This window comes from Callorhinus ursinus, unplaced genomic scaffold (genome assembly GCF_003265705.2).
Source record: "Callorhinus ursinus isolate GAN/ISIS: 27379988/994484 unplaced genomic scaffold, GSC_fseal_2.0 scaffold144, whole genome shotgun sequence".
NCBI lineage: Eukaryota > Metazoa > Chordata > Mammalia > Carnivora > Otariidae > Callorhinus > Callorhinus ursinus.
The window spans coordinates 27,129-51,142 of record NW_027397206.1 but is presented as its reverse complement, the minus strand read 5'-3'; the positions used below and the strand labels follow the sequence as shown (position 1 = coordinate 51,142).

The following is a 24,014-nucleotide window of genomic DNA, read 5'->3' as shown; positions in this document are numbered from 1 at the left end:
TCATAAGGGGGCAGCCCCCAGTCTAGCCGAGGAGAGGGGCGGAGTGCTGAGGGGTTGTTAGCCAAGATGGCGGTGGCGGCGGCGGCTGCAGCAGCGAGGATCTGGGGCTCAAGTCGAGGCTTGGGCCAGGCTGGCCTCCTGCTTCTGCGGCGGCCTGGGGCTTGGGGTCTGGCTAGATCTGTGAGTACCTGGGGAGTTTTCCCCGAGGGAGAGTAAGGATGTCAACGCCGCCTTCCGATGTGGGGTCTGCAGGGAGTGAAGGAAGGGCTGTCACAGAAGGGACTGGGGCTGGGAGAACTAATCCGAGAGGACACTCGGGAAGACCTTCCACTTCCTCAGGAGAGAAGTGAGGCAGCTCCTTTGTGGACGCGGAGGGAGGGAGACAACTTGGAGAGAGGGAGGGGATTCCACTTTAGTTGCCACTCAACCCCACGGGAGGCGGCGTGGAGGGACACGGGAGGAAGGCGAAACATTTCCTCGCAGGCATTGAAGAGTGAAACTGCCCGAAGGAGAGACTTTCTTCTTAAAGGTCCCCTCTCCCCCTTCAAAAAAAAAAGAAAAGAGAGATCGGGTTCTCCGATGCGGGCTTTCAAAGTGCCCTGCATTTCTTTGTTCGTTTACTACTGTTCTGATTTTAAAAATGAATTGCGTAACAAAGTCGTTTGATCCTGTGTCCCTGATCGAATGCCAGAACAGGGACCTTGTCTGTTTTGGTCACTCAACAGAGGAGATAATCAGTAAAATTTTGTTGGGGAAAAGAGAAGAGAGAGAGGTCCAGACGGGGCACCACCTTGCCTACATTTCTGAGTAACATGTTTGAAATGCCTAAATCTTTTTTTTTTTTTTAAGATTTTATTTATTTGGGGCGCCGGGGTGGCTCAGTCGGTTGAGCGTCTGCCTTCGGCTCAGGTCACGATCCCAAGATCCCAGGATCCTGCCCGCGGTGGGCTCCCTGCTCAGCTGGGAGGCTGCCTCTCCCTCTCCATCTGCCTCTCCCTCAGCTCATGCTCTCTTTCGCACTCTCTCTTTCTCGCAAAAATAAATAAAAATTTTATTTATTTATTCGAGAGCGAGAAAGAGAGAGCATGAGAAGGGTGAGTGAGGGGCAGAAGGAGAAGCGGACTCTCTGTTGAGCAGGGACCCGGATGTTGGGTTCATCCCAGGACTGGAGGATCATGACCTGAGCCGAAGGCAGACGCTTAACCTGAGGTAGATGCTTAACCCACTGAGCCAGCCAGGGGCCCCCAAGAAATGCTTAATTCTTATCAAAAGGGATCAAAAGGGTCAGAATCCCCTTGCGTTGATGCTGCTAACAGTAAGTTCACACGGCGGAAGTCTAGCAGGAAGTTCCGATTAGAGGGAGAGAGGCATTGGGCTTCGGAAGAGTCATGAACTGACATTTCACAGATCAGAGTAGTGTTTTGGAAGGTGAGTTCATATTCCTAAACTGCTGCTTTCCTGCTGTGTGGCCTTGGGCAAAGGAATGCTCCTCTGGACCGCTACAGAGGGTGCGTTTCCCTCTTTCTAAAATGCTAACTGACCACCTTGTAGGGTTGTAGTACAAATAAAAAATGTGAAGTGCTGAGAACTGGACCTGGTATTTAATAAGGGCAATAGGAAAGTGAGGGTGGAGGGAAGGGACAGAAACTGACCTTGGAGATCAGAAGAAAGGAGGTGACCTTGGCAGGACCTGGATTGGTGAGGGCCCTTGGAGGGAAAACTGTCCAGATCTCGTGAGGTTGGGTCTGACCCTCTGATCCCTAATCCATTAGGAAAGAAAGGTAGAATTGGTGGGAAGAGACTCTAGATACGGAGAGAAGCAGGGGAGGAGGGTGAAGAGGGTGGGCCAGGCGTGAGGGGGAGGGGACATAGATAGGAAAAGGAGTCACCTAAAGCAGGTAACTGTGGAAATGGTTGCTGGAGCAGCTTCCTGCCTTTGGGCTGTTGTTTGTTGCTTTTTTTGGAGCAATCAGATCCTGCACGGCTGATTCCAGTCCCAAGAGTCCATTGGCTGGGCCTGTGGGAGGTGGGCAGGACTGGGGCAGAAAGTAGGGAAAGGTCATTTATGGCTGATTAAATCTGCTTCCTTCCAGGCTCAGCCTCCCTGCTGCTTTTCTCTCTTGACTCCCCTCCTTTATTTTTTTGGTGGGTGATGGAATGGGGGGATTTTTTTGGAAGGGGTTTTTCAGGGTACTTACCTTTTGTGTATTTTTAAGTTTATATATATATACACGTTACTATTTTTTAAGATTTTATTTATTTATTTGACAGGGAGTGGCGCGTGTGAGCATGAGCAGGGGAAGCGGCAGGCAGAGGGCGAAGCAGGCTCCCCACTGAGCAGAGGGCCTGATGCGGGACTCGATCCCAGGACCCTGAGATCATGACCCGAGCCAAAGGCAGACGCTTAACCGAGTCACCCAGGTGTCCCTAAGTTTGTATATTTTTTGTAGTCCTTGTTTTCTCTTCACACTTTTATTACTCCCATTTTTTTTTTAAGATTTTATATTTTTAAAGTAATTTATACACCCAGTGTGGGGCTTGAACTCATAACCCAGAAATCAAGAGTCGCATGCTCTACCAACTGCACCAACTGGGCACCCCTCTCCCACTTGTTTTTTCTAAGATTAAAAAGGAGACTTTTTTGAGTAAAGGGAAGGAGTGGTGGGATTTAGTCAAAGAAGACTTTAAACAATATTTTTTTAAGATTTTATTTATTTATTTGCGAGCGCATGCTCGTGCATGAGCAGGTGGGGAGAGGGAGAGGGAGAAGCAGACTCCCCACTGAGCAGGGAGCCTGACGCAGGGCTGGATCCCAGGACCCCAGGATCATGACCTGAGCTGAAGGCAGATGCTTAATTGACTGAGCCACCCAGGGTGCCCCTAGTCAAAGAAGATCGTAGACCAGGATCTGTCCACTAGAACATTTTGCGATGATGATGGGCTTCTAGATCTGTGCAGCCCAGTACAGTAGCCACTTGACTACACATGGCTGCTGAGCTCTCGGTGTGATTAGTATGGCCCAGGAACCGAAGTTTTCATTTTATTTAATTTCAGTAAGTTTAAATAGCCACAAGTGGCTGGTGGCTGCCAGATTGGATGGTGCAGTTTCAGCCCTTCAAGGCCGAGCCTAGAGCTAGTCAGTGCTTTGGGGGAAGGTTGAGAGGCTGTGTTGTAGCTGAGGGATGGGTTGTTGGGGCAGGCGGGGTTGGGGGAAAGGCTGGGGCTGCCTGACTTCATCTCTGCCTGCTTACCTCTCCTTTCACCATGTTCTTGACTGAAAACCCTGTTGCTCGGGAGGCCTTTGTCTGATTCTCCCTCCCTCCCCGCCCAGGTGATAGCAGATGTTTTAGTGCTTAGGGAGAAGAGGGGAAAGGAAACTTAATTGTCAGGGAGTTCCGAGCTGGTTTCTTAGCCACCACCCCAAGAAGCAAGAGGGACCCCAGCCAAGTCACTTCACTTCTCTGACCCTAGCAGGTGGTGTGAGTGGAGTCCCTCCTCTGGGACAGAGCTCTGTGTGTGTGGATCATCAGTGATGTTTTTCTGACCCAGCGGTCGGGGGCAGCCTGTTGGGGACCCCAGGGCCCCAGCGCCCTGTGCGCTATCTCCAAGTGGCGGTGCCCACTGTGTGTTGAGGGACGAATGGAGATGGTCATTGCTTGTCTCCTCACCGTATGGGTCCATCTCCCTCTTGGCTGGTGTCTTAAGGTATGAGTCCTCGTTTTTCACATTAGGAAGCACTTACGAGTTACACTACCAGCTCACTCCATTATTCTGTCTAATACAGCCACACTGCCAGGTACCGGCAGTCTTCTCCTATCGTGAGTGGGGAAACCGAGGCCCAGGGAGGTGAGGTCTGAACTTGGAGTTCTGGACTCTAAAGCCCAGTTTCTCGCCATAGTACCAGGCTGCTAGGAGAAGCGGTAGGGCTTCGGTTCAAGTCTTGCATCGTCCTGCTCGGTCCGGTCTTGGCGTGTATCAGCAGCTTCTGCCTGGGGCCTTTGCGGCTGGTGAGAAGCTGGGGTAGAGGGGCCGGCCTCAGCCCCCACCGTGCCCTTCCCTCCCTGCGCTTCAGCCCCACGGGCCCTTTTACCCCTCCCTTGGATGATTCCTTCCACCTGGTGGCCTTTGTAGGAATATGGTCGTTTAGGTGTCAGCTGACAGGCCACTTCCTCGGACAAGCATTCCTGACCACCCCCCCCTTGCCCATCTGTAAAATGGGGACAGCAGTAATACTTCCCTCAGAGAGACGTGAAGATGAAATGGTCTTTAGGAGGCACTTACCACATATCCCAAGTACTGAGTAAAGTCTCAAGAAGTGGGGGTTGCAGTTTTTCTCCAGGGACAGTGAATGTGGTGCAGTCAGGAGAAGGGTGTCCTCCCTTGGCGCTGCCCACTAGCAGTGCCCCGGGCCGCATCGTGCTTGCCAAAGCCCCTGGCTTCCGTGGCCTTCGCTGTCTTAGGTGCAGAGGACTCAGCCCCCTGGCACCATCCCCAAAACCGTCCACAGCCGGACCCCACCTTTTTTGGGGCAGCTGTAGTCAGGCTGCCTGGCTTCGTGTGCTGACATCACTCATAATCGCCTTGCCCCGGGACAGGTCACCCCCCGCCCCCAGCCTCAGGGCCAGCTCTGTTTTCCCAAAGTGAGACAGTAGTGCCTGTCTCATCCGGTTCAGAGAGCACAGAGGCAGAGAGGAGGCGCTTTGTGTGGCACTGAGTTTGCGCTCCTTACTGACATGCTGCAGCCTCGCTGGTCCCCAGGCTCTCCTTGTTTTGGCCTTGGTAGTTCCTGGGGACTGGCGCCTTCTTCCCCCTAGCCTCTGCCTGCCTCAACCCTGCTGGTCCAGCAGGCCTCGGTGTAACTCCCCCCTTCTCCGGAGAGCTTTTCCTGGCATTCCTTCTGACCCTGGCCGCAAAAGTCCCATGTCCCCGCCCCCCCTCCACCATAGCCGGTGCTTTGTACCCTCCTCACCCCAGGCCTGTGGAGTAGCAGTTCTCATCCTTTCCACAAGGGGATGCCGGTTCAGGGCGACGTGGTGGCGTTGCCGGAAAGGGACAGAGCGGGGACAGAGCCGTTTAGCCCCGGAGTCCCTCATCCTGGGTAACCATCTGGTGGTCCTGCCCCAGTCTGTACCCTGCGTGTTCGGTGTTCATCACCCAGCCCTCCCTCTCCTCTCCAGGCACTACAGGGCCCGGCAGGGCTCCATTCAGTAGCTTCCTGCTGGACAGTAATGATCATCAAATACATGAGCTGCTCGTGTTTGTGGATTGTTCGCTGTGTGCCGGGCCCTGGGCTGAGCGCTCTGCACTCATCAGCTCAGTGTCGTCCTTGTGATGCCCCGGGAGATAGGTAGTCCTGCCACTGCTCCTGGGGGAGGAAACAGGCTCAGGGAGCTCTCCTTATACAGCCTGGAGGCTGGAGTCTACTCTGTGGGGAGTCTTAACCTTAACCTTGGGGCCAGAGGGAGTGGCTCCACAGGGGGGCAGGCACCCCAGTACCTGCTGGGCGGACCAGACCCTCCAGAGCAGGCCTCTCTTGTTTCCTGTGTGGCCGGAACAAGGCTTTGTGTAGATCTCTATAGGCTCTGCCATTGTAAGTTACCGGCCACCACGACAAAACCATCCCCACCCCCCACCATATTCTGAAGAAAAAGAGGGTGGAGTCACATCCTTCCTTGGGCTATTCTACCCGCCCCCTCCCCCCGACATTTCCTCCACCCAGCTGCTCACCCAGTCCGCACAGTAGCTCTGGGGTCCGGACCCCAGCATCTCCACGGGCCCAGGAAGGAAGCCCCCACCCTGCCCCGCAAGGCCGGAGGCCAGTGTGAGGTGTGCCAGGGTGCCCCGATGGCAGCTGTCCATCGTCCAGAGGCAGAGCCCTGTCCTCACAGCCCAGTCTGTTCTCAGCTCTGTGACCTTGTCCTCTGCCCCCTGCTGGCCCCAAGCCCTCAGCCAGCCTGTTCCAGGGCCTGCTGTTACCATCCTGATGCCCATCCAGGGCATCCAGGGGTGCCCTGCTGCCAGACCTTCTCCCCAGCTCTTCCCTATCCTCTTTCCAAAGGGCCAGCCATTTTCCGTTTCCTGTTTCCTACCTGTCCGAGATTTTGGGGTGGTCTCCCTTTCTACCAAGTTTTGAGCTTATAAACAGTGTTCCCATCCCTGTGCTGAGCCCTTTGTGTGCCTCATGGCAGGAACTTTCTGCAACAGCCCTATGAGGCCTTTCTACAGATGAAAAAATTCACGGAGACAGAGTGTTTTACAAAGAGCCACGCGGAGAGCTCAGATCCTGGCACCCACATCATCGGCCTCCAAGGCCAGTGAACCCAAGTGCCCATCCCTCCGTCCCTTCAGTGATGGGCTGCCGAGTGCCTGCTGTGTATACCAACACTGCCTTCCCCGAGCTTGTGATCTGTGCGGGAGGCAGACACAGACCGCCGATCCTCCGGGGGGGATGGAAAGGCCTGGCCAGTGTGGGTGCTCTGGGGGGGGGGGCGGGGCGCGGGCGGCCGGAGTTAGCGGCTTCCCTTCCAAGCAGGGGAAGCCGTGGTCAGGCCTGGACCTGCCCTGCCGTGGGGAGTGTCATTTCCTTGATTTCCTCACAGCCAAAAGCGCAGATAAATGCCCCGGTGTTCGGCTTCCCCCCGGATCCTCGGCCGTTCTGCTGGGCAATTTTTGAGGAGGGAGAGTGGGGCGCACACCTGAGTGCACCCCTGGCAGATCCAGCGCCCGCCGGCCGTGCTTGAGCTCCTTCTGGAAGCGAAGCCGCCATCACCGGCGGCCACGGGAAGGGAGCTGTAGCTGGGGGGCTGGGTCAGTCATGGCAGTTGGGGTGAGGTGCAGGGCTTTGGGGTCTGCATGTCAGCCCGGCCTGCGTTGGAAGCCCCGTCCTGACTGACCTATTTTTAGCTGTGGTGCAGGTGATTCTCCCCCTGCCCCCCCAGTATCTCCGCTTCCTCCCTCCTCAGGGGCCATAGTAGGTGGTCTGTGCCTCAGACACGCTCTGAGGACCCAGTGAGACTGTGGGTGCAGAGCTCCACCGGTGGCTGGCAAGTGCTCAATAGAGGGGAATGGGGCAGCGTTGAGACCAGGTCAAGGCTGAGAAATGGGGTTGGCGCGCATCCTGTGGTGCCCGGAGGCTGCCCAGTGGCCTTTCCCCGGGCTTTCCCTGCCAGCTGAGGAGGTGCCATGCCCCCCACAGGGCTCTCCAGCCACCCAACTTCTTCCAGGCTCCACGAGTGACATCCCATCCCTCACTTTCTGCCTTTGGTGTGTTCTGTGACCCCAGCCTCCGGGGCTCCTTCCCTGACCCCCGGCTGCCCTCCGGCTCTCAGTTCTCAGGATGCTTCCTCAGAGAAGCCTGGCTCCTTCCCACTCTCCCGTGCTCCAGGCTTCTCTTGGGCAAAGACAGATCAGCCCCAGCCTCAGCCATACTCGCTCAGCAGCCAGCTTTCCTGCTGGGCCGCAGTGACAGATGTCTTGCTTTTCTTAGGTCCCCAGAACCCAGCACAGGGCTCAGAACAAAGCAGGTGCTCAAATACTTGTTGAAGGAGTCAGTCTGGGCCTGGAGGGGTGGGGGTTAGGACTGGAGCGCAGAGGCCATCGAAGCAGGGAAGTTTCCCCGGGGGGGGGGGGGGGGGGGGAGCAGACATTCTAGTAAAGAGATGGGCACAGCCATGTGGTGGCAGAAGTGACAGTTGGCCTTTCCTGAGCATTGGCTGTACGACTTTCAAGTACTCTGCTAACCAGTTCTATGTGCAGGATCCCATTTAAGCCTCATGACACTTCCATGAGCTGGTCTCCCTTCTACAGATGAGGAAGGAGAGTCTGGCGGAGGGGAAGTCACTTTCCTCTGGTCACCTCGCAAGGGATTTGAACCCAGGCAGGCTGACGCCTAAGAGCTTACAGACTCCCTCAATTCTGGGCGGCCGCCCTGGTTGTGTGGGGGCACCGGAGAGCCCATCCGGCCAGACTCGAGGGCAAAGGGGGTGGGTGTGCCTGCGGCTGCAGTGGCACATGGACAGAGCGGGTGTCTGGCCAGACTCAAGAGACCTTGAATGCCAAGGTGAAGCGTCCAGGCCCTGATAGAACAGCTACCGGTTCCTGAGCCGATTGCCCCTCTGCTGAGTGTTTACTCTTTACAGCTGCCCTGTGGGATAGATAGTATCTTCCCACCAATTTCACAAATGAGGAATGGAGACACAAAGGAGTTCTGGTGACTTGCCCAAGGTCACACATCGAGAAAGCGGTGGAGCTGGGATCCATACCCGGTGTGTCAGGGCCCTCTGGGGCCCCGGGGGCTTAACTACCAGGCCATCCTGCCTGGCACCGTGCGGTCGAGCCAGGGAACCCTCTGCTGCTCTTGACATGAGAACCCCCACCCCCACCCTGCTCTCTCCTCAGCTCCCCCAGAGACGGGCGCAGCAGCACTTCCCGTCCCTGGATGACAAGCCCCAGTTCCCGGGGGCCTCGGCGGAGTTTGTAGACAAGCTGGAATTCATCCAGCCCAATGTCATCTCTGGGATCCCCGTCTACCGCGTCATGGATCGCCAGGGCCAGATCATCAACCCCAGCGAGGATCCCCACGTGAGAGGCCCCCGCCTTCCCCCACTGTGTCTCCCACGCCCGGGCCCCTTGTCTGTCTCCCCTCTGGTCCCAACTGCCCCACGTCTGTCTGTGCCTCCGTCCGCAGCTGCCCCAGGAGAAGGTGCTCAAGTTCTACAAGAGCATGACTCTGCTCAACACCATGGACCGCATCCTCTATGAGTCCCAGCGACAGGTGCGTGGCCTCGGGCTGGGGAGGGGGGTTCCCTGAGGTTGCCCTGCCTGTGTTCGAGCCAAAAGATGACTCCTAAGGAGGAGAGGGTGGGATGGAGATCCTTTGTCTTGGGGTCCTCAGAGTCCTTGGGGTTCTCTCGGTGCTGTGGAGGAAGAGTGTGGGAAGGAGGCTGCCCAAGAGCAGAAGGATGGACCAGATCCTCCCGCGCTCCAGCTGGAGGCATGGCTGTGCCGGGGGTGGACGGGCAGGAAGATCTGACGAGCCTTCCCCTTGGGAGCTCACGGTCCTGAGAAACGGGGTGCCCCTCTGGGCTTCCTGGGGCACCTGTCAGATGGGCTGTGAGCCTCAGCCATGTTCATGTCAGCAGGCAGAGACCTGGTCCGAGCAGCGTCCACGAGGAGCAATTTTTGGACTCAAATAACTTCACATCTGGAGGGTCCAGTTTCAGGTGTGGCTGGCTCCCAGGGGCTCAGTTATCAGACCTGTTTGTCTCTCCGAGTGTCTTCTCTCCTGTCTCAGCGTCCTTCATTCCCAGATAGCAGTGGTCGCTGGCAGGTCTAGGCTCGTGGACAGGAGGCAGAGAAAGGATCAGGGTGTGGGCTCTGGGGTAGGACTTTACAACCAAAGTCTTCATTCTGCCACTTTGCAGCTATGCCCTGGCGGAGTCGCTTCATCTGTCAGGTCTTCTGTTTTCTTGTCTGTATTCCGTTCGAGGGGTTGCCTTAAGGACTGCGGTGGCATATGTCATGGCCTTAGGAAGAGTGACGCTGGTGTTTAGCCAGCGCACGGTAAATATTAGCTATCATAACCTTGCCAGTCTCACGATGACTCTCCTTTGTGCTTAGCAGTGGAAAGAGAATGTCTGCTCCCTGACGTTCCAGCAGGAGGCTGGGGCTAATGCTTGCCATCCGGGCTTTGGTCACAGGGCCCGCCTTGAGCTAGCCCCTGGCCAGGAGGAACATGTGCCCATCCCCAGGATCCAAGGAAGCAGTGGAATCCGTCCCTCTCAGGGCCCAGGGTTCCTGTGGGAAAGGGGGGAAGAATGTTGGGCAGTGGGCCCTTGGGTGCCCACTGCACCTGCTGGGTCAGGAGTAGGGATGGGCTTGAGAATCGAGCCCCCAGGCCATCCCCCTGTGGACTAAAGCATGAGGCCCCCTGCCTACGGGACAGTACTGAGCAGACTCCCACCCACAGGGCACTGTGTGTGGGTTTTCCAAGTTAGGGTAGCGCCTCCACTCTGAAACTGCCCAGAAACTTCCTTGGCTCCCGCAGCCCACAGGGGCAGGCCAGGCCCTTCCTCTTCCTCTGTCTCCTGTTCCCCTGTGGCCTTGGCTCTCCGCAGCCTTACCACCAGGCCAGGCCACCCCTCCCACCCCCTCAACATGCCTGGGCTCCTCCCTGCCTGTGGTGGCTGCACAGATAGGGGCTTTGGAATCCAGCGGATGTGGGTCCAGTCACAGCTGTGACTTTGGGCAGCGATTTTTCCTGGCTTTGCCTCAGTTTCTTCAGTATGCTAAAAAGTGAGGAAAGCAAGGCTAGGGGTCGGAATTCTGTGAGGCCCAGCACAGAAAGTACCTTGTCTGCTGGCTGCCACAGAGGAGGCCTCAGTAAGATCAGCTCGTGTGTCAAGGCTCAGCCTATATTGGCTAGGCTTCTGTTTAGCTGTAAATAACAGACCTCCCCCAAAGCACCCCCCACCCCGAATCCTAACAGAAACAAATGCAGTAGCTTAAACAGATTAGGAGGGTTTTTATCTTGCATAAAAGAAATCTGAAAATGGGGTTCGGGGCTGGTATGGTGGCACCACAATGTCACTGGATACCCAGCTTTGGCTTCTAGCCTTGAGGGCCCTTCATGAGCCAAATGGCTGCTGGAGCTCCCTCCATCACACCTCATTCCAGGCAGGAAGTGGAAGCAAGGTGGCAGGTCAGACATGGCATGTCCCGGCTATCTCCTCATACCCACCTTTCTAGAACTTTCCAGGCAGTCCCACCCAGTAGCATCTGACATTGCATAGGTCGCTCCCAGCTGCAAGGGAGGCCGAAATGTGGTCTTTCCATCTGGGCAGTTGCTGCCTATGGAATGGGATCTCAGTTAGCAAGCAGAAGAGGGGTAGGATACGGGGTAGGCAACCAGTGACCTCTGCCTCCTGCCAGGTCCTGTTTCCTGGGTGGGAAGGCACTCAGGCTCCTCCCCGCACCACCCTCAACAGCCCTCCCAGGCCTTGAGCACCCAGCATCCGCCCACGTGGCTGTGGGAGGTCAATTAACTTTTAATTGGCTCCCCACTTAGAAGAAAGCTTTATTCATCTAGTTCTCCCACCATGACAGAAAAGCCTGGCCTGCAGAACACATGAGGACTGGGCAGGGGGCGTCCCTCAGATACCGACCTGAGCTCTCTCACTTTACACATGGTGCTGGGGAGCTTAGTTCTGACCCAGTGCCAGGGCTGCCCCAAATCTCCTGCCAGACTTCACCTCTTAGCCCCAGATCTACTTGGCTTCTTGCCTTGGATGTCCCACACCAAATTCAGCCTGTCCAGACTTGACCTCGGCGTCTTCCTCCCTTAGGCCATTTCTCAGTGGAGGGTGCCACCGTCCGCCCATCTGCCCAAGCTGGAGACCTGCATCTCTTCCCTGTTTCCGTTCTCCCTCTCGCATCACTTTCTCCCATCTTATTTACTTTGTCCCTCCGGGTTTAGTTAGAAATCCATTCTGCTGCTCAGCACCACGCCAGGAGCCCAGACTTCCTACCTTTCTGCTTCACCATCGTGGGCGAGTTGACTTTCATCCCACATGTGTTGCCTCATTTTTGCAAGATGGCTGCCACCGGTCCAGCCTCCCGCCGGTGTGCCAGGCAGAAGAAGGGCTGGCGCCAGCTACACTCCTCTCTTTTGTCAGGAAAGCAAAAGCAGACTTCCACTTAAGTCTCTGGCCAGAACTGTGTCTGCGGCCACCCCTGGCTGTAAGGGAGATTGGGAGAATGTTTGGCTTTTCCAGGCTCTAGAATTGGGGGGATCAGGAGAAGGGAGTTGGCCGGGGCGCTGGTGTGGCCCACCAGCAAGAGTCTGCCGCTCCCTTGGCGCTCTCCCCTCCGCTCCTCTGCCTGCCTCCTGCCACGACCAGGCCTGGCCACCACCCGCTCTTGTGTGGCGGGCTGTACTGTCCTGTCTCCACCATCCATTTCCCACATGACAGCCAGAGAGCTGCTTCTAGAATGTCGCTCTGAGGAGAGCCGTGGTGCAGTTGTCAAGGCAGAGTCCCGGCGTGTCACTCATTCAGTGCCTCACTGGGTACTGCCTCTCCCGCCTTGTCTGTCCCCACCCCTCCCACATTCTGGCCTCGTGGCTTTGACTGTTCCCTCTGCCTGGAAACCTGCATTACCCCCAGCTTTGCCCAGCCCAGGCATTTCTCCCTGCTGCCCCACTGGTGGGCCGGGCACGCACGTCGGCCTCCCATCACACAGCCCCTGCGCTTGGCTCTCATCGACCTGGCAGTTCCTCCGTGAAGGCGGGAAGCCCGGCCTGGCCTGGCCTGGGACGTGTGTCTGGTGATGAATGAAGTCTCCAGAAGCTGGCCAGTTATCCGGATAGTTCCCTGTCATTGCCCAGCATAACGGAGCCCGGGCCCCTGGGCCCTCCTGCACCCCCAGGGCCGGATCTCCTTCTACATGACCAACTACGGTGAGGAGGGGACACACGTGGGGAGCGCAGCGGCGCTGGACAACACGGACCTGGTGTTCGGCCAGTACCGGGAGGCAGGTATGTCTGCCCTGCCGGCGGCCTGCATCGGTGGTCCCCGTGGGGGCAGGTCAGGCCCAGTCCCTCCGGGCGGGAAGGCAAGGCCCATGTTAGCTACCCCGCGTGCTCTGCCAGGAAGAGCTTTCTGAGCAAGAAAGAGCCAAGCCAGGGCCAGGGGTGTGTGGTGGCAGGCTTCCTCCATCTGGAGGCCCGGCCAGCAGGGTGGTAGGAAAGAGCCTGTGCTTGGGGCTGCTCCGTGCTCTGCCGGCTGTCACATTCGGGGCAAATTGCTTCTCTTCTGTGAGCCTCTGTTTTTCTGGCCTCCGACACGGAGCTGATGATGGCGCTGTGCCCCCTGCCCTGGGAGTGCTGTGGCAGCATGTGGTCAGGGCGGGCCTGGCCCCCTGTGGGCCCGCACGGGGACCCCCCATCCTGGCCTCTCTGGGCACCGTGCCCCTCAGGGAGCAGAACAAACAGGGCCTGGCAGTGGCAGCCGGGGCGGCCTCTTTTGAGTGAGGGAGGGACAGGACCGAAGGGTCGAAGACGGGCGTGACGCAGGCAGGAGTGACAGGGCCAAAGGCTGTGGAGGGGGGTCACAGGGCAGGGGACGCAAAGCCCGCGGCACAGGGCCCGGCAGTGGGTAAGCGCTCTGAGTCGGAGGCGTTGTGCATGGGGGGTGGCGGGTGCTGTCTCTTCAGCAGGGGGCAGGCTGGCCGGGCAGGCGGGTGCCCGCTGCACCCGACTCCCCATGCCCCGCGCTCTAGGGGGACAGATGCCCTTTGGTATTGGGTGTCCCCAGACACTGGGCTGTGCGCCCGGCCCCAGCCAAGTTTGCTGTTTCCACGGAAGGGGCCTCTCGGGTGAGGACTCCAGGCAGGACAAGCGGGGGGCTTAGAGCCATGGACAGCCACCGGGCTCTCCAACATGGCGGGGGGATGTTGGGGAGGGGTCTGGCCCTGGCCACCCTGCTGGAGGGAGCCCTCCACGCTGAGGCCCCTGCAGCAGGCAGCCCACATCAGGGCAGACAGGAGGGCTGTGTGCTCCGTGGGGAAGGAGCCGCGGAGACCTGCGCCTGGCCTTGCCGAGGCAGCCGCTCACCTCAGGCCCCTCCTGTGCGGAGAACTCAGGCGCTCTGAACAATAGCCCGCCCTCCGCCAAGCTCTTCAAGGCCAAGGTGCTGTTCTGAGTGCTGGAAGCAGAGGGGGCTCTACCTCCTTTCACCTGCCCCGACCCCACCGGAGGAAGGAGCCTCCCAGCAGCAACGTTTCCCCGTCTGAGCCAGGCGGCAGGCAGCCCAGGAGGTTCCGTGCCAGGGCCCAGGCGACATGCCTCCTGAGGGGTGGAGCAGGGGTGTCCCGGCATCAGGCCTCTGTGGTGCTGCCCACGTGGGGCCGTTTGGTATAAACCGAGGATGTCCGTGGAGTGCCGACCCTGGCACCAGCAGGAAGGGGCGCTCGTCAAAGGGAGTTCAGAGGCATTTCCATCTAGAGCAGTAGTTCCCACAGGGCCTGCGGTTTCCTGGGGCGAGTCAGAACCACCTGGGCCCTGGGCCCAGGACTCCTGGCCCTGCCCGCCATTCTCACGTGGTGGACCACGGACCGCACCGTGAGGAAGCCCCCCCTTTCCCGCTTCGACCGCAGCACCTCCTCTTTGCTCTGTGTTATGTACGGCATGGCCATTCCGTGTGTGAGTCTGTGTCGCCCGACAGGAAATTCCATGTCTAGTTCTATGAAAGGCGAAGGCTGACGTCACGCCCAGCGCCCCTCACCCCAACTCCCACTTCAGGTGTGTGCTCGGGGCCGATTGTCCAGGCAGTGCTCACCGTGTGCGGGGGTCTCGGCGGTGGCACCCCGTTAGCCGGTGAACACTCTCCCCCAGCCCCACAGCCCTGCTGCAGCCTCAGCCGTGAAGGGTGAGCTTTGCGTGGCCCCCGCAGCCCAGCCCGCCACCTCACGGTGTGACCTCGAGCCGGCTCTGGGAGCTCTCCTACCTCAGTTTCCTCATCTGCCAGTGTGGAGAATAATCCCCCCTCCCTTGGGGGGTCGTTGTGAGGATTAATCAAGTTAATCTTTGGAAAGTGCTCAGAATAAAGGTGCCTGGCACCAAACGTTATATTCATATTGCAGTCATTCGGGGAACGTGTGCACAGCCCGCACAAAATGTGTCTCCTGTGCAATGTGACCCCTGTTACATCATCATGTGAAGAAAGTTCTCTAGTAAAGCAGAGATTTGGAAATGCCTGCACCAGCCAGCTGCCCCTCTGCGTTGCTCAGGTTCTGGGTGCTTCCACGGGCGTCCTTGAACCCCCAGCGCGGCCCCTCAGGTGTGGGCGTTTCGATTGTCCTCCTTTTCAGGGGGCGGCCCAGAGCGGGTCTGTGCCCATCCCAGGACCGCGTCAACCCCCTCCTGTCCTCTGACTCAGCAGGCAAGGCCCCCTTCACCAGAGCGGTTCCCTGTGGTGGCGAGGTTTGTTTGAAGAAGACAGGATTTTACAGCCACAAGCAGGTTCAAATATCGTCTCTCTAGTTCAGAAGTTGTGAGCTAGAGGCCCATAGTTTTATTTGGTTCATATGATGATTTTTGAAGTAATTGCGTGAGTGGAAACATCGACATCAGGTAGTTTCTTGTTAAAAAAAAAAAAAAAAAAAAAGCAAGCCAGGTTTTGCCTTCTTTTGAAGAGCTGGGCCATCTGGTGTCTCCGAGCAGCAGTTGGGTGGTTGGAACCAGGGAGGGTGGGTGGCCTCCCTTTCGGGACAGGTCCGAGCTCTCTGGTCTGCCCTGCTGCCTGGCCCCCGTTAGCCTGTGAATCGGCCTCCCCTGCTCGAGTCCAGTTCTCATCTGGGACCCACAGGGAGATGCAGCCTGGGCTGCAGGGGCCTCGCCCCGGGACCCTGAGGGCTCAGTCTGCCCCCGCACCCCAGCTGCAGGCTCACACAGCCTCCCCTCCCCCGCCACCGCTGCCCCAGGTGTGCTCATGTACCGGGACTACCCCCTGGAGCTGTTCATGGCCCAGTGCTACGGCAACGCGAGTGACCTGGGCAAGGGCCGCCAGATGCCCGTGCACTATGGCTGCAAGGAGCGCCATTTCGTCACCATCTCCTCTCCGCTGGCCACGCAGATCCCGCAGGGTGAGAACTCGTCCTGGGCCACGGGCTCGCAGAACAGCGTCCTCCCCTACGTGGCCCCAGCCCTTCCGGGGGCCTCCCCGTGGGTGCCGGGCTCAGAGCGCTGGTCCCGGCTCCAGACTTTACATTTACAGACCCCTCTCGTCCGGGAGTCTCCACAGGAGGGCTGTGGTTTGGCAGGCTGGAGCTGGCGTGGGAAGCTCTCGTTTCCCAAACTGCCCATCCCGTTGGTCTGCTCACCGACCCGGCAACTGCGCGTGACTGAGCGGGTACCAACTTCCTTGCAAGGGTCTCTGGGCAGAGCTGGGTTCTTGCCCCCGAGTCTGCTCCACCTCACTCCTCGGAGTCTGACTCCCCTGAAGCTTACTCTGGAAGCCCACGTTCCCTAGAGCAGTCAGAGCAGACTCTCTCAGGGCCAGGCCCGCGCCCACACGGCCCGGACACCCTGGAACCTGCCCTGTGGACTCTGCAGTCCAGTCGAGGGCCGGGCTGAGCAGCGTGCTGCTTGCAAGGCCCATTCGTACGTGTTAGCTCATAGTGCCTGGAATGAGGAACTGTTTGCACCTCTGACGTGGGAGGCGGGCAGGGCAGTTTTGTGAGAGGAGGTGGCATGTTCCCTGCGGGGAAGGAGGATTTCCAGAAGGCTGGGCCCTGGCCCTTACCTTCCATTTGAGTGACCGTTCAGCTGCTCAGCGGGCGAACGTATGGAGTCCCTGCTCTGTGGGCGTCATGCTGGGCGCAGTGAGCAGGAGACAAACACCTCAGCCCTCCTCCATGTGGAGGAGACAGACAGGAAGCATGCAGGAGGAGCCCAGGGAGGGGATCAGGGGTGAGCAGTCCTGCAGGAAGAAACACAGGCCAGATGTGATGGAGGAAGGTGGGGGGTTGCATCAGAGGTGATATTTCATACAGACCAGGAGGAGCCAGGGAGGGCACCATGTGGGGTCTTGAGGCAAGTGCCTGCTCGACTGCTTGAGGGGGCAGGGGGAGCTTGAGGCAGGTGTGGAACCGGGTAGGGAGGCCAGGAGGGGGCGCAGAGAGGTGTGGGAAGGCTGCAGGCGCAGGGGAGTCTGAGGGCAGTGGGAGCCGCAGGGGGGAGAGGCGCTGGGCCAGAATGTCAGCCTGGTTCACATTTTAACCATTTTAACTGGCCTCTGGCTGTCCCAGGGTAACGGGTGGGGGCGGGAGGAGCAGGGGGCCTGTGAGGAGGCTGCTGGGAGCTCAGGCGGGAGGTGACTGGGCGAGCCGACTGGCGGGAAGCGGGGAGGACACGGGGTCAGGTTCTGGGAGCCAGAGGAGGCCCCCCCCCCCCCGAGTGTTTGGCCCGCACAGCTGGAAGGGGGGAGCGGCCATCAGCGGGGGGTGGGGTGGGGGCTGAGGCAGTTTGTGGGGCGCAGCGGGAGGGCAGAGCCGGGTGGGGAGAGTGTGCGGCTCTGTTCCTGCTCACCCCCCTCTCCCCCTGCAGCGGTGGGGGCGGCCTACGCTGCCAAGCGGGCCAACGCCAACAGGGTGGTCATCTGCTACTTCGGGGAGGGGGCAGCCAGCGAGGGGGACGCACACGCCGGCTTCAACTTCGCCGCCACCCTCGAGTGCCCCATCATCTTCTTCTGCCGGAACAACGGCTATGCCATCTCCACGCCCACCTCGGAGCAGTACCGCGGGGACGGCATCGGTAGGGGCCCCGCGGCCACTCCCCAGTCCTTTTCCTGCCGCGTGTCTGCAGCAAGGGAGGCTGCAGGAACGCTGCTTTGCTGCCCGCCCCCCCCCCCCGCCCCCGCATTGTCCCCGTCTGAGCCCCGGGGCCGCCCTGCCTCTCTGTCCCCACAGCTGCCCGAGGCCCCGGCTACGGCATCATGTCCATCCGCGTGGATGGCAACGATGTGTTTGCTGTGTACAACGCCACCAAGGAGGCCCGGCGGCGCGCTGTGGCGGAGAACCAGCCCTTCCTCATCGAGGCCATGACCTACAGGTGCCTGCCTCCCCCGCCCTCCCCCCACGGCCTTGACCCTATCTCCCCTGCGCAGCTCACTGGCCCCCGGAGCAGGACCCCGTCCCCCATATTGGATCCCCTTCGTGGCTTGGCACCCCTTCTCCCCTAGTCTGCCCCCCCCCTGACCCTGGGCGCCCTCCTCAGGATCGGCCACCACAGCACTAGTGATGACAGCTCAGCCTACCGCTCGGTGGACGAGGTCAGTTACTGGGACAAGCAAGACCACCCCATCTCGCGGCTGCGCCACCACCTGCAGGGCCGGGGCTGGTGGGACGAGGAGCAGGAGAAGGCCTGGAGGAAGCAGTCCCGCAAGAAGGTGGGGGCCGCCCTCTGCTGGAAAGCGTGCCCTGGGGGGCGTGGTTTGGGGCGGAGTGAGGTGGAGAAGCCGAGAAGCGTTGGGGGGCACGGAGCTGGGAGACCTGGGCACAGCCCAGCAGGGTCTCCAAGTGCGGTCCTCGGTGCCAGGCTGCCCTCCACGCCCTCCCGCCTGAGGAGGGACACGGCGTCCTTGTCAGAAGGTGGGCAAGGGGTAGGCGACCTCATCCGTGTGCAGTGCGAGTGTCCCACCCTCCTCGGCCGGGGGCCTGGCGGTGCGCCCGGTGGGAACGGCCACCCTCCGGGCCTCGGTTTGCTCACCTCTGAACGGCCTGCTGCGGGGTTGGTTCTGCATTTGGTGTCGGGCCGGACTGTGCTGGGGGGAGGAGAGGCCGGGCTTGGCAGGGTGGGTCCCTGACAAGGTGGGTCTTCTCATCCCTGCTGATCCTTGCCTCTGTTGTCCAGATGGGAGCCCCCCCGCCGGGGTCCCACAGGTGGGGGGTGAGGGGCTGGCTGCGTGTCTACTGTCCCACCTCCCCCAGGTGATGGAGGCCTTTGAGCAGGCAGAGCGGAAGCCAAAGCCCAGCCCCAGCCTGCTCTTCTCAGACGTGTACCAGGAGATGCCCCCCCAGCTCCGCAAGCAGCAGGAGGCCCTGGCCCGGCACCTCCAGACCTACGGGGAACACTACCCCCTGGACCACTTTGAGAAGTGAGGCCTGCTCGTCCCCCGACCCCCACCTCAACCACCCCGAGGGGCAGCCCCACTCTGCAGGGGGGAGGGGGGGCCAGGGAGCGGCAGGATGCCACCCTCCTTCCCCAGTGAGCTCCCTCCAAAATACTGGGGCCAGGGCTCCAGCCCCCCCAATCCCCACTCCTCCAGGCTGTTACCCTGAGGGGGCCTCAGTCGGCCCCCTCCTTGCCTGTTACAGTGCCTTCTCCCAAGGGCTGGGTCAGGGTGCCTCCAGGACTAGAAGCCCCTCTGGGGTGGGCGTGGTGGGTCAGCCTGTGGAAGCCACTCCCTCAAAGCGAGAGGTGGTCAGCAGGTGGCCAATAAAGAGAGGTGGTCAGCAGGCAGCCAATAAACTCTATTTGGCTCCGTACCCCTCCGCTGGTCTGTTTCCTGGAGTTTGGAAGGTGGGAGGAGAGCCCAGCATGACCGGTTTGGGACCACCCCTTCTTTCCCCCCTCTAGATAAAAGGCCGGGGTGTTGAGACATGTAACTTCCCCCGGAAACTTTAGCAAGCTGGAGGGTTCGTTTCTGCAGACGGGGGGGGGGGGGGGGGGGGGGGTCCTCCCAAGACGTTCTCCTGTTCTCCCTTAGGTGGGACAATGCTGCCATTCAGCAAAGTGACCAGGAGGCCACCAGAGCTGGTCCTGCCCAGTAATGGGGGGGGAGGCGTCCAGTGTGAAGGTCAGGGTGCAGCTCTGCTCACTGGGTCAGCCCTCCGGGGCCCCATGGGCACAAAGATGACGCCAGGTCTCAGAGTGGGGGGGGGGGCGCATATTTTTAAAAAAAACAAGAAGTAGACAAAAACAGTCTGTTGCCTCCTGCTGCCCAGCCCCCTTGCCTGGGAGGGCCCCAGAGGGGCTCAGGCGGTCACGATGCTAGGATTCCTCCCTCACGCTGAGGCCCAGGAGGAGAGGCCGAGCCAGGGACGGGCACCCGGGTGTGGGCCACGGCCGCCCTCCCCCTCCTCTCCCCAGCTCCCCCGAGGCTCAGCACCGGAACTGGGGGTCCCGCAGCTGCTTCCAGAGCCGAATGCTTTTCTGGGGGCTGAGGGGCCGCACCAGCAGCAGGTCCTGGAATGCGCAGGGGTCAGCCGTTCGGTCTGCCGGCCAGGCTGTACGGAAGCCTTTGTGATCCCTGGGTGCCAGGCCCAGGGCACGGAAGCACAGGCCCGTGTAGACGTCGTCGAAGGGGAAGGGGGCCACGCGGGCCGCGGCCTGCAGCAGCCAGGGGGCCAGACGCCCAGCGATGACATAGCCACCCCCGCTTGCGTAGGCCGGGTAGTGACCTTTAAAGAAGGACGGGGGCACGTAGAAGGGTCCTCTGGGCTTCCGGAGGGGTTTGGCATGGGTAAAGACCTCCCCCAGGTAGAGGCCTCGGGCCCAGCTGGGTGGCAGGCCCCGCAGGTGGTCCAGAAGGGCAGGCGTGCGCACGAAGGCATCGTCCGGAGCTTGCAGGACGAAGCTCACGCCTGGGCAGTGGCGACCCAGCCAGGCCAGCAGCAGCAAGTCTTTGAGCGTCCGATTGAAGGGGACGTCAAGGAAGTCCCAGAGCAGCAGGTCACTGTAGCGGCGGCTCTCCCAGGCCACCAGGGAGCTCAGGTCGGGCCCCCCCTCACCCTCGGGCGACCCCAGCAGGAAGAGCAGTCGGACTCCGGGAGCCGGACTGCCCCACGTCTCCCTCACGGCCTGCCGTTCCGCAAAGCGCCCCGGTTCCGACTTGACGGCCAGCAGCAGGTAGGGGACGTCGGTGCCCGAGCAGCCGGCCACTTGGCCGCCGCCGCTCCCGGGCTGCCAGGGCGGGAAGCTCCGGCAGGCTGCGGACAGCAGGAAGCGGCGGAGGCCCTTAGGGTAGGAGTTGAAGTCCGGGATTTCGGAGGCAGCGGCGGCCCCCCAAGCCCGGCAGCCCCCTGCCTCCGCGCTGTCCCCACTGGGCAGGGACCCCAGCCGCCACTGCTGCTGGTTCCAGTAAGCTGAGGGCAGTGGGCCGGTGTGGCCCAGACGGGTAGAGAGGTTAGCTGGCAGGGTGGGCTCGGGGCTGGTGGGTGTGGGGCCTGGTGGGGTGTCCCGGGGTCCCTGGTAGGCTTTGCTTAGCCGAGACTCAGACGTCCACTCGATGTATACCTTGAGGCCCAGGAGCGTGAGCAGCGCTGACAGGCAGAGAAGGCACTTGGGGCAGCGCATGACCCAGCCCAGGGAAGGGGTGGCCGCGGGAGCTGCAAAGGAGCCACAGAGGCTTTTGGGGTGCAGGGATGGGCACCAGCAGTCCCCGCTGGCCCCTGTAGCCCCCTCTCTCCCCCCCCGCCCCCAAACCCCCCCCCCCCCCCCCCGCCCCCCGCTGAGGACCCAGCTCTTCCCTATTCCTGGAGCCTGGAACCCTGTTCAAATTCTTTCGACACCCTGCTCTTTCTGCTCGGCCCAGCCCAGCCCATTCCACCGACCTATTCCGCAGCCCCACCCCAGGGACTGGGGACTCGGCCATTCCAGCCCCCCTTCCTTCCCTCATCAGGAGTCAGAATCACAGGGTCAGCCCTTTCACCTTCTAGAAACCCAGCCTCCCTCTTCCCAACAGTCCCCACCCCAGGGAACGGGGGCCAGGGACCTGCTCCCTTCTCTTTACCTCTGGGTCCAGCTCCCGCCTGCGCGGCGTCCGGGGCCTCTGGTCAGGCCCCCCGCTCCCGCTCCCTCCCTTCTGCCCCTGCCTAGCGGCGGTGCTGTAGTCGGAGTCCTGCCCAGCCAGTCCGGAGGGGCGGGGAGGGGCGGGGAGGGAGGCCGCCAGGGCCCCAGGGGCCGGGAGGGGCTGGGGCGGGGCCGAGGGAGGAGGGGACGAGAGGGGAGGGGAGGAGAGGGGAGGAGAGGGGAGGGCAGGGCAAGGAGGCCGACCTCAGGGATGGGGCTCTAGGCGTGTTGGGGCTGGTTTTCTGGTGAGACAGCGGAAAGGTGCAGGGTGGCCAAAGACACAGACGGGGGACCCGGCGAGGCCCGGCGGGGAGAGCCAGGGGCCTGGGAGAGTCTAGGGGGGGGGGCTGCTGAGGGGCCAGGCCCGAGCCTGGGCTGGGCAATGGGGGGATGGCCCAGGGGCAGGCAGGGTCCCAAAGGGGGGGGGGGGGGGGGGGGGGGGGGGGGGGGGCGCGCAGCTGGCGCCTGGCTTTGGAGTCAGCGGCGGCAGCGAATGTGCCGAGGGGATGGGCCGGCCGTGCCCGGGGTGGGGTGTGTTGTGGCCGCCGGAGTCAGGGTGGGGGTGGGGAGGGGGCTGGTGGGGAGGAGAGGTGAACTGGGTGGGTGGGGAAGAAGGGGTGGGGGAGACCTCTGGGGCAGGCGGGGGAAGGGAGAGGAGGGACAGAGGGGGAGGGGGAGAGGAGAGGGAGGGGAGGGATGTGGAGACCGGGAGTGAGAGATCCCGGGTAGACCGAGGCCCCCGTGCGGGAGGGAAGAGAGACGTTAGAGGCAGGTGGGTGACCCTCGGGGTGGGACTGAGAAGGGCGTCTGCGGACCTCCGGAGCCAGGGAGGAGCAGGAGGGGACTAGATGGAAGGGGCGGGGGAGGGGGGTGCCAAGCTAGAGGCCAGTGGAGGGTGGGGTGGGGGCACCGGGGGCCCTCGAGCTGAGCTGAGCCCCGCACCTCCTCCGCCCCCTTTGGTGCCCGGTGTTTGCATTGCGGGGGCGCGGATCCATCCCCACCCCGTCCACCCCCCCCAAGCCCCGCCTACAGCTGCACGGTGACTCTGGGAACACTCACATCCGGCCCCCCGGGACAGGAGAGGGTGTCTGCCTGTGTTTGCGTCCCTGCCCTCTAGGGCCCCTGCTGTTGGGGCTGCATCAGCCGTCTGGGGAGGTGGGCAGGCAGGGCCTCCTTATCCCTGAGCAAGGGCCCCACTGAGCCTGGCCTAACCCCCTTCTTTCCATCCTGGGTTGGGAGGACTGGATCCTCTCATCCTTGGCACCCTGTCTATCAGCAGCCGCTGGTTATCTGTCCAGAGCTGATTTCCAACCCCCAAGTTTGAGTAATGGAGCCCGTGGGAGCAGCTGGAGGAAGAGCGTGCAGAGGAAGTGTTGGATATTAATGCCCTAGAAGCGAGTGGGCAAGGATGGCCAGGAGCCCCCGGGGCAGGGAGGGGTCTCCCAGCCTCCCCCTCCCACCCCGGGCTTGGGAGAGGGGTCAGGGCCCCCGCCCCCACAGCTCCCCCCTCTCCATCTCACTTCCCCTGACACTGCCCCTCCTGGGGGTGGTTGCAAATCTCAAGGTACGGTTTGGGTTGCTCTGGGCATCAGAGTCCAATCAGGAGAAACCACCCAGCAGTGGGAACAGGGCAGTCCATCATCGAGAATGACCCAAGAGGTGCCTTCTTGTGGAACACAGTAGGGGGTGGACGCGCGGCTCCCACACGAGCAACCTGGTCCAAGACCACCCTCCCTGAGCTCTGGGTGCCCCCTCTGGATTATGCCAGGGAGGCTCAGCTCCGTGCCTCAGTAACCGGAGGCCACGCTCGAGTCCAAGTTCTAGTCAGCGACCTGAGAAAGCCGTTAGAGCCACCCAGCAGCACTAGCTAGCTATCTCCTTACCTCAAGTGCGTGCCCCCGACTGTGAACTTGGCCGTCACTGGTCTAACACCCTTAGACTGGAGCCCCCCCCCCCCCAGGTTTCTGACTGTATGTTTGCCAATCTTCTAGTGTAGAGGCTGTTCCCTCGGGGTCCTCGTGGGCAGCTGCGCCCCGGAGCCTGCTGGGGCGTAAGCCTGGGGGTCTGGTGAGAGCAGGGGCGCACAGGGTTTCCAGCCCAGGCAAGCCGCTGGTCCCCTCACACACTGGGCACGGACCCTCGAGTGACTAGGGGGTTCGAGATCGACCACCCCATTCCAGATTTCAGGGTCCCTCTGTGTACCAGGCGGCGCCCTCACTTGCACATGAGAAACTGGTCGAGACGGGATTCGGCAGCCCGCAGGCTTAAATGCCGCGGTTTCAGCGCTCCTAGGACCTCGGGGGGGCAGCACGGAAGTTCGCCGTCCCCTTCTCAGAAGGCCGCCTGAGCTGAGCCAACAACCAGAGGCTGTCCTCGTCTGTGAGCGCTCAAGGGCGCTCCGCAGTCTGCCCAGCACCTATCTTTGGAGTTGTCGTTACCGCCATGGTGGTCAGGTGCAGTGGCCGCAGGGCTTCCGGGGCTCCCCGGGCTCCTCAGCCGGCACCCCGTCCCAACCCCCCCAGCCAGAGCTGGGCCACCACCGCCGGCCCGCCGCCGCGGGTCTCCCCAGCCCGCTTCCCAACGCCGCGGAACCAAGCCCAAATCCCCTCTTTGTGCGTCCATCTCCTGGTACACTCCAGATGCCAGTGCCAGATCAGTGCGGATCCAG

General features: G+C 61.1%; 2 protein-coding genes across 4 annotated transcripts; one reads left to right on the top strand and one right to left on the bottom strand.

Moving 5' to 3' along the window:
• Positions 1–24: 24 nt before the first annotated feature.
• BCKDHA (branched chain keto acid dehydrogenase E1 subunit alpha) lies at positions 25–19,041 on the top strand. 3 transcript variants are annotated; one of them, XM_025858588.2, is made up of 9 exons: positions 25–180; positions 8,398–8,580; positions 8,687–8,773; positions 12,424–12,532; positions 15,478–15,639; positions 17,102–17,308; positions 17,464–17,605; positions 17,771–17,942; positions 18,484–19,041. In XM_025858588.2, exons 1-9 carry the CDS (start codon positions 67–69, stop codon positions 18,652–18,654), a joined length of 1,347 nt encoding a protein of 448 aa, XP_025714373.2. In that variant the 5' UTR covers positions 25–66; the 3' UTR covers positions 18,655–19,041. The 3 variants fall into 3 exon arrangements, with proteins under 3 accessions (XP_025714373.2, XP_073746478.1, XP_073746477.1); XM_073890376.1 differs by lacking the exon at positions 25–180 and adding an exon at positions 3,625–3,705; XM_073890377.1 differs by lacking the exon at positions 15,478–15,639.
• On the bottom strand, positions 15,143–21,459 carry B3GNT8 (UDP-GlcNAc:betaGal beta-1,3-N-acetylglucosaminyltransferase 8). The gene is made up of 4 exons (XM_025858594.2): positions 21,288–21,459; positions 18,263–20,883; positions 16,299–16,475; positions 15,143–16,021 (listed from the first exon to the last, which is right to left on the bottom strand). The coding sequence occupies exon 2, from the start codon at positions 20,849–20,851 to the stop codon at positions 19,658–19,660; it is 1,194 nt and encodes a 397-aa protein (XP_025714379.1). The 5' UTR covers positions 20,852–20,883; positions 21,288–21,459; the 3' UTR covers positions 15,143–16,021; positions 16,299–16,475; positions 18,263–19,657.
• Positions 21,460–24,014: the final 2,555 nt, after the last annotated feature.